Raw genomic sequence first — 9,617 nt, 5'->3', positions numbered from 1 at the left:
GGAAAAAAGGAAGTGAAGACATGCTCTGAGAAATGAAACCATGAGTACAATCATTTCATCTCCGTCTCCTTATGACCCTATTCTATTTTTTAACTGAACCACAGTTCATTGAATGCATACTGTGTATGTCACACAGCACATTTGGCTTCAAGTATGTGGAGCACACAGTATATGGAGTGTACGTCATATGTGGTACTGAACTGCCCCTCACAATTAGAACACAACACATGTAGTGCAGAGATTGGATAACATGTATAGGACATGTATACAACAGGAATTCTGCAGATGCTGGAAATTCAAGCAACACACATAAAAGTTGCTGGTGAACGCAGCAGGCCAGGCAGCATCTCTCGGAAGAGGTGCAGTCGACGTTTCAGGCCGAGACCCTTCGTCAGGACTAACTGAAGGAAGAGTGAGTAAGGGATTTGAAAGTTGGAGGGGGAGGGGGAGATCCAAAATGATAGGAGAAGACAGGAGGGGGAGGGATAGAGCCAAGAGCTGGACAGGTGATAGGAAAAGGGATACGAGAGGATCATGGGACGGGAGGTCCGGGAAGAAAGACGGGGGGGGGGGGACCCAGAGGATGGGCAAGGGGTATATTCAGAACTACAGAGGGAGAAAAAGGAGAGTGAGGGAAAGAATGTGTGTATAAAAGTAAATAACAGATGGGGCACGAGGGGAGGCGGGGCATCAGCGGAAGTTAGAGATCTGTTACTTATTTTTATACACACATTCTTTCTCTCTCTCTCTCCTTTTTCTCCCTCTGTAGTTCTGAATATACCCCTTGCCCATCCTCTGGGTCCCCCCCCCTTTCTTCCCGGACCTCCTGTCCCATGATCCTCTCGTATCCCCTATGGCCTATCACCTGTCCAGCTCTTGGCTCCATCCCTCCCCCTCCTGTCTTCTCCAAACATTTTGGATCTCCCCCTCCCCCTCCAACTTTCAAATCCCTTGCTTACTCTTCCTTTAGTTAGTCCTGACGAAGGGTCTCGGCCTGAAACGTCGACTGTACCTCTTCCTAGAGACGCTACCTGGCCTGCTGCGTTCACCAGCAACTTTTATAGGACATGTATACCATCTGTTGGCCAATCAAAGATGGTGATGAATTGGCATAAAGGAGGGAGATTGAAAATCTGGTTCAATCATGCCACAACTACAGTCTCTAACTTAATGTCAGCAAAACCAAAGAACTGATTATTGACTACAGGAGGAAGAAATTGGGGGTCCTTGAACCAGTCCTCGTTAGGGAATCAGAAATGGAAAGGATCATTAACTTTAAATTCCTGGGTGCTTTCATATCAGAAGGTCTGTCCTGGGACCAGCACATTTGACTTCAATTATGTGGAGCACACAGTATATGTTGTGTACGTCACATGTGGCTTTGAAATGCCATTTCAAAGAAAACACACCAGCACCTCTACTTTCTTAGAAGTTTGCATAGATATGGTTCTGTTATCTAAAATTCTGGAAAGCGTTTACAAACGCACACCAGAGAGTATCCTGGCTGGTTGTATCACAACCTGGTATGGAAACACCAATGCCCAGGAACAGAAAAGTCTGCAGAACGTGGTGGATACAACCCAGATCACCACAGGAAAACCCCTCCCGACTATGGAGCAGGTCTACAAAAGGTGCTGCCACATGAAAGCAGAATCCATCGTCGAGGACCTCCACTGTCCAGACCATGCTCACTAGGGTAATGTAACTGGGAGAAATCTACTTAATCCACAACCATTGACATTGAATTGTAGTTTTGCTTTAAGAGGCTGGTCTGATGTGATAACTTTGTAATGGAAGATTTTTAGCACACTTTTGTGTTTAGGTTTCAGAGTTCAATAAAATATGTTCTGGGTTTCATTAAAGATAAAATGCCTCACCTTGTTTTACTTGCAAACCTACACTACCATCAGTGGGAAATACAGGAGCCTAGGGTCCCACACCACCAGATTCAGGAACATTAATTACCCTGTGACCATCAGACTCCTGAACCAGTGTGGATAACTTCACTCACTACAACACTGAACTGATCACTGGACACAACCTATGGACTCACTTCCAAGGACTCTACAACTCATGTTCTCAAAGAAACATAGAAACATAGAAAATATACAGCACAATACAGACCCTTTAGCCCACAAAGCTGTGCCAAAGGTGTCCCTACCTTAGAACTACCTAGGCTTTACCCACAGCCCTCTATCTTTCTAAGCTCCGTGTAGCCATCCAGGAGTCTCTTAAAAGACCCTATCGTATTCGCCTCCACAACCGCCACCGGCAGCCCATTCCACGCACTGACCAATCTCTGCGTAAAAAACTTAGCCCTGATACCTCCTCTGTACCTGCTTCCAAGCACCTTAAAACTGTGCCCTCTCATGCTAGCCATTTCAGCCCTGGGGAAAAGCCTCTGACTATCCACACGATCAATGCCTCTCATTATCTTGTACACCTCTATCAGGTCACCTCTTATCCTCCGTCGCTCCAAGGAGAAAAGGCCGAGTTCACTCAACCTATTCCCATAAGGCATGCTCCCCAATCCAGGCAGCATCCTTGTAAATCTCCTTTGCACCCTTTCTACGGTCTCCACGTCCTTCCTGTAGTGAGGTGACCAGAATTGAGCACAGTACTCCAAGTGGGGTCTGACCAGGGTCTATATAGCTGCAACTTACCTCCCGGCTCTTAAACTCAATCCCACAATTGATGAAGGCCAATACACCGTACGCCTTCTTAACCACAGAGTCAACCTGCATCTCAGTATTATTTATTCACTTATTTATTATTAATATTTGTTTCTTTTGTAGTTCTTGCACAGTTTGTCTTCTTTAGTTGCTTGTCAGTCTTTATTTTTATGTAGTTGTTTATTGATTCTATTTCACTTTATTCTACTGTGAATTCCTGCAATAAATTGAATCCCGGGTAGTATACAGTAAAATATACGTATTTTGATGATAAATTTACTAAGAATATTGAGCTTTGAACAGAGGTGGTAGAGCATGTATAAGTGAGAACACAATTAGAATAAAAGGAACACAAAGTCTATTTTAGTACAAAATGGTCAACGTTTTCATAGTTTAGGTAAAGTCCAGTGGTAGAGTTTTACTGGTTGGGTCAAGAACCAAATGTCTGAAGGGAAGTAGTTGTTCTTGAGCCTGTTGGTGTGGGACTTCAGGATACTGTACCTCCTGCCTTCTGTATCTTCAGTGTGTTGCATCCAGGAGCAGAAAGCTCGGATGATGTCACACAGACTATGAGTCACTGAACATGTAACAACATGAACTTACATTGTAAGTGACAACCATTGGGGTGAAAAGGCAATGGTCCACTCTTGATACGAGGGAGACTGCAGATACTGGAAATCTGGATCAACACACACAACATACCGGAGGAAAATAAGTAGTTGACATTTCAGGCTGAGACTCTTCCTGAATCACCACAGCTCCTCATGTTATTCCCTTTCTCCCTCTCTCACACCCTCCTACATTCCCCTGCCTCACCTGGATTCACAATCACCTGCCAGCTCGCACTTTTCCCTCATCCCCCAACCATTTATTTTGGCCTCTGCCCCCTTCTCTTCTAGTACGAATGAAGAGCCTTGGCCTGAAATGTCAATGATTCGTTCCTCCTTATAGATGTTGCCTGACCTGCTGTGTTTCTGCAGCATAATGCTTAGGCTGGCTCTTGTCCTGTGGATTATATTTCGCAAACTGGCCCCTCTGCTGGATACTTTGAGCCAGTGCATTTGTGAATCACAGTTTGTTCCCCTCTGTATCGCGCTGTGTTGATTGTTCAAGAAGCAATTGCTTGTGGTATCAGGAGATTTAGTCACTGATCACCTCATTTTAATCACCTCCATGGTCTAGGACTACGACGTGTGATTATACATGCACATCTACAAGTTCGAGTTTCAAGTTTATACATGTGCTGAGTAGAAGTGTCATGAGAATTAACTTTTTGCAGCAGCAACATGGTGTATCACAAACATGACAAACATAAAATTAAATGAACATGAATGAAATAAAAAATGAAATATCTTTATTGTCATTGCATAGTGCAATTTGACATGCACCAATACAGCGAAAATGAGTTTGCAAATCTCATACTCAATGCTATAAAACAAATAAATTAAATAAACGATAAATAAAATTAAGTAACCAGCCAGTACAAGCAATGTCTAGCAGTACAAAATCATTAACTTGTTATCATCTTTGTGTGTGTGTGTGTGTGTGTGTGTGCCTATATACTGTATACACACGTATGCTATTTTGAGAGAATATGTGTGCATGCCTCTTGTGCACAGTTGCACAGAATTTTACATCGAGGCATGCATTGATATGCCATGTTTCTGCACAGGAGTGGACCTCAATGTGGTTCGGGGTTTGCACGATGTCATGTCAGAATCAGAATCAGCTTTATTATCACCGACGTATGTCGAGAAATTTGTTGTTTTGTGGCCGCAGCACAGTGAAACACGTAACACGTTAAGTTAGAAATATAGCAAAAAATCAATAGTGCAAAAAGAAGCAGGAAATGAGATATTGTTCTTGGGTTTTTAAAACGTTGAACGTGCATTCTCAGGCTCCTGTACCTTCTTCCCCGTGGCAGTAATGAGAAGAGAGTCTGTCCTGAATGGTGAGGGCCCTTAGGGATGGACGCCTTCCTCAAGATGGATGCCACCCTCTCGAGGCACTGCCTTTCGAAGATTTCTTCAGTGGTGAGGAGGCTAGAGCCCATGATGGAACTGGCTGAGTCTACAATCCTCTGTATCTTTTCCAGTCTTGTAAGTTGCCCCTCCATACCAGGCAGCGTTGCAACCAGTCAGAATGTTCTCCATGATACATCAGTAGAGTCTTTGGTGACATACCAAATCTCCTCAAACTCCTAAAGAAGCATAGTCACTGACATGTCTGCTTCATAATTGCGTCCCATGATAGACCTTGCGATATTGACACCCAGGAACTTGAATCTACGTGCCCTTCCCACTGCTAATCCCTCTATGAGGACTGGTATTTGTTCCCTCGACTTCCTCTTCCTGAAGTGCACGATCAGTTCCTTGTCTTACTGACATTGACTTCAAGGCTTTTATTTCAACACAGCTCAACCAGCCAACCTAGTTCACTCCTTTATGTCTCCTCATCACTATCTGAAAATCTAGTGTTATGTCATCGGCAAATTAATAGATGGCATTTCATCTGAGCCTATCCACACAGCCTGTTCAAGTAGCTGATAGTCACACAGTCATGAGTGTAGAGAAAGCAGAACAACAGGTTAAGCGTGTATCCTTGAGGGAGATGGCAGAGCACAAGTGGTTCCACCAGTGTTTCCTGCTTCTCCAAATGACTGATGGAGAGAGGTACAAAAGCCTGAAATTCCACACCACCTGGTCCAGGAACGGCGACTTTCCTGCAATCATCAAGTTCTTTAACTGATCTGCACAACCCTCTCCTTACCGCAGCAATGACCAGCAACGCACTGGACATATTGGCTTTTAATCTTCTAAACGCTAGCATCTCCATTTGACTTTTGCTTTACCAGCCAGACCCAGATTATTAGCGAGTCAGAAAGTGTGAAACAGAAGGCAGTGGGAATTTTCCCTCTATCACTTTATCACAATGCATAGTTAGAGGATTCTGGAGCAACACACACCGAGTGTTAGGGAACTCACCAAGTCGGGCAGCATCTGTGGGGAGAAATAAACAATCGACGTATCAGGCCGCGTCCCTTCATCACGACTAGAAAGGAAAAGGGGAGAAGCCAGGATAAGAAGATGAGGGGAGGGGGGAAGGAGCACAAACTGGCAGGTGATGGGTAAAGCCAAATGGGGGGGGGGTGGGTGAGGAAGTGGGGGTGGAAGTAGGAAGCTAGGAAGTGAGAGGAGGGGGAGGTAAGAGGGCTGAAGAAGAGGCATTTGAGGAGAGTGGACCAAGGGAGGAGGGGAACCAGAGGGAGGTGATGGGCGGGTGAGGAGAAGAGGAGGGGTAAGAGAGGAGCCAGAATGGGGAATGGGAAAAGAGAGAAGGCGGAAGGGGACGCTGGATCTCTGGAGGGATTTAAAGAGGAGACAGATAAAGACCTGGGAGCTGAGGGCCTTCATTCCCACATTATTCTCTTGTGGTGCTAACAATAACTCATTATTTTGTACTACATAATTAGGTTTTGTAATTTAGAGCACCTTTATGTTTTCACACAGTACTGTTGCCACAAAACAACAAATTTCACGTTTCTTAAGTCAATGATATTAAATCTGATTTTAATCCTGAGAGGGAGCCAGCAGAGGGGGCTGTGACCCACTGGACACAGGAACACACTGGGGAGTGGAAGAGGCCATTCTGCCCCTCAAGCCTGCCCTGCCATTCGCTGCGATCATGGCTGTCTGTCCCGGGGTTGGAGTCCTGTGTGTGTATGTGTGTGTGTGTGTGGGGGGGGGGCTGGGGGTGGGGGTGTTGTTGTCTTGCTTCTTTTGGTTGTCACACAGACACAATGCTGTAGGGACTCAGCAAGTCAGGCTGCATCTATGGAAGGGAATAAACCGTCACTGTTCTGGGCCGAGACCCTTCATCAGGATTAGAAAGGAAGGGGGAAGAAGCCAGAATATGAATATGGTGGAGGGGGAAAGAGTACAAGCTGGCAGGTGACAGGTGAAATCAGGTGAGGGGGAAGGTAGGTCGGTTGGGGAGGAGTTTATGCACTTTCAGTAGCGGGCATGCTATGCTGGGGATGGAATGTGTGGAGGCTCTTGTGGGCTGCCCCTGCATGCCCTCGGGTGTGTTGGTTGTCAAACCACTTGCTGCATTTCCCTATATTTTTTGGTGTACAGGTGATAAATAAATCTGAAATTGAATCTGACTGGTTATCCTACATCCTAGGAACCCTACTGCTCCGTGATTGACAGGCGCAATGGGGCCAACTGGCAGCTGCCGGCCAATGAGCATTGGACCCTGGTGTGAAAGGAGGCCTTAGCCCCACCCACAGGATTCTGAGCAAACATCCCTCCCACCCCAGTCCGGGGGAAAAAGCTCCTGAACTAACTAACCGTCCATCAATCAGGAGAGTTAGCAGAGCCCGAGGCGGGGAGAGGGACGGGATGTGAGAAGCCAGCGGAAAACAACAAGAGACAACGCAAGAGGGATAGAGAGAATGAAGGTGAAAGGGGGAGGGAAATGAAGAAAGGAGTTATGATAGGGAGAGAAATTAGATAAAGTGAGAACATTATCGAGGAGAGAGAGTGAGGGTCATGTGGGTGAATCAGACAAGGGAGATAGAGTTGTGAGGGTGTGAGGGTCTGAAGGTGAGGAAGACTCGCATTTGGACCACCAGCCAAACGTGTAGCTGGGAAGCAGCCTGCACTGGTTGTGGTCACGGTGTTTCAGTGGGGGAGCAGGCTGAGACCCGGCTGTCCTGGCTTACTGCTGCTGCTGCAGCTGGCTTCTCCCCTTCCAACACTGAAGTTCGCAGCGGTGTGTGGAATCCTTGCCCCTGGACTACAGCTGGGATGAAAGACTGAAGGTAGGCTACCTTTGTCGCTGCTACTACTTTAGCTTAACCTTTTTGGCGGGTTGGAAGTAACCCAAGTCAGACACCGGCTGGATCAGCTGTGGGTTAACCGGTCTGCAATGATGGGGGGAAGGGGGCAGTAGTGTTGAGAGCTGATAGCATCCACTGACTGGGGAGTTGCACATAATTGACCAGTTAATGAGGGGAAACCGACATTATAAAATCAAAAATATACACTCAGTGGCCACTTTATTAGGTACCTCTGTACCAAACAAAGTGGCCATTGGGCGTATTACTTACTAATTTGTTTGTTTGTTTGTTTGTGGTCTTCTGTTGCTGTAGCCCGTTCACTTCAGGGTTCAATAGACTGTCCATTCAGAGATGCTCTTCTGCACAACGCTGGTGTAACGCCTGGATACTTGAGTTACCGTCACCTTCCTGCCAGCTTGAACCAACCTGACCTCACCCATTAACAAGGTGTTTTTGCCCACAGGACTGCCATTCACTGGATTTTTAAAAATTGTCTTTCACACCATTCTCTGTAAAATCTTCAGACTGTTGAGTGTGCAAATCCCAGGAGATCAGCAGTTTCTGAGATACTCAAATCGACACTTATGCCACAGTCAAAGTCACTTAGATCGCGTTTCTTCCCCATTCTGACATTTGGTCTGAACAACAACAGAACCTCTTGACCATGTCTGCGTGCTTTTGTGCATTGAGTTGCTGCCACATGATAGGCTAATCAGATATACTTGTCTTAATGATCAGGTATACTGAATATAGGTTGTGTTGATAATCCCTCTACAATTAAAAAAATTTGTTCTGCGAATGTTCCTTATTGTACAGAACCAGTTCAAAGGGTTTGAATTATTCCCACAGTTGGTTAAATTGTAAAATAGTTGCCACAGGGATAGTGCCTATCAGCTACTGATACAAGGCCGTGCGGGCAATGAGGGTTTAATTTATCTCTCACTGGCTGTGTGAAGGTGATTGGGCTCTTTCTACTTGGAGCTCACGCAGCAATGGAAACTGGATTCCTGGCAAGAGCGATTTGTTATGGGTCATAAAGAGGCCATTGAGCCCATTGGCAGTTGTGCTGTCCCTTCAGTCCCAATCCCCGGCTCTATTCCACAGCCCTGCCAAGTTTTTTTTTCACTCTGCCGCCCCTTCAGTTCGCTCTTGATTCTACCCCAACTCTCCGCTTCAGAATCAGGATAGGAATGGGGACATCCCTTTAGAACAGAGATCAGGAGAAATGTCTTCAGCCAGAGGGTGATGAATCTGTGGAATTTATTGTCACAGACAGCTGTGGAGGCCAAGTCATTGGGTATATTTAAAGTGGGGAGGGGTGATTGACAGGTTCTTGATTAGTCAGAACATCAAAGGTTATGGGGAGAAGGCCAAAGATTGGGATTGAAAGGGAAAATAAATCAACCATGATTGAAATGCAGAGCAGACTCGATGGGCTGATTAGCCTAATTCTGTTCCTATGCCTTACGGTCTTATGAAATATATGGTAAATATGTGTGTATGGGATAACAGAGTGTAGAATCTGTCCCACACTCAACAATACGACTTCTTCCCCTCTGCCTTCTGATTTCTGAACTTTCAATGAACCCATGAACAATATCTAGTTATTCTTTTCCTCGCACTGTCTGTTTATTTTGCTGTTTGATACCTTTGGACTATGCTGTTGCTGCCAAACAACACATTTCACATCCTGCGACACAGTGATAAATGTAAGATAGTGAACAGTAAAGATGTCAGGAAAGACAGGCAGGTGATGGGGCAAATGTGTAGCCATTGGGATGAGTTGCAGTGCAATAAAGTTGCAGTGAAATCAAAGCAAAAAGTATCAAATACTGGTCTTAAGGTGTTGTACTTAAATGCACGCAGCATAAGAAATAAGGTGGATGATCTTGTTGTACAGCTACAGATTGGCAGGTATGATATTGTGGCCATCACTGAGACCTGGCTAAAGGATGCATGTCTCTGGGGAGCTGAACGTCCAAGGATACACGGTGTATCGGAAGGATAGGAGGGTAGGCAGAGGGGGAGGCGTGGCTTTACTGGTAAGAAATGATATTAAATCATTAGAAAGAGGTGATATAGGATCGGAAGGTGAAGAATCT

The 9,617-nt window shown here is 45.5% G+C and overlaps 1 protein-coding gene across 1 annotated transcript in view; it reads left to right on the top strand.

Moving 5' to 3' along the window:
- Window positions 1-6,888: 6,888 nt before the first annotated feature.
- Window positions 6,889-9,617, top strand: part of LOC140191082 (E3 ubiquitin-protein ligase Rnf220-like) — a 44,113-nt gene continuing 41,384 nt past the window's right edge. Inside the window, exons 1-2 of the mRNA XM_072248157.1 lie at window positions 6,889-6,932; window positions 7,440-7,497. Coding sequence (XP_072104258.1) covers window positions 6,889-6,932; window positions 7,440-7,497 — 102 coding nt within the window. The remainder of the gene's footprint in view (window positions 6,933-7,439; window positions 7,498-9,617) is intronic.

This window comes from Mobula birostris, chromosome 32, assembly GCF_030028105.1.
Source record: "Mobula birostris isolate sMobBir1 chromosome 32, sMobBir1.hap1, whole genome shotgun sequence".
Taxonomy (NCBI): domain Eukaryota; kingdom Metazoa; phylum Chordata; class Chondrichthyes; order Myliobatiformes; family Myliobatidae; genus Mobula; species Mobula birostris.
Note: the sequence above shows the minus strand (reverse complement) of the source record. Positions and strands in the feature narration are given on the sequence as shown.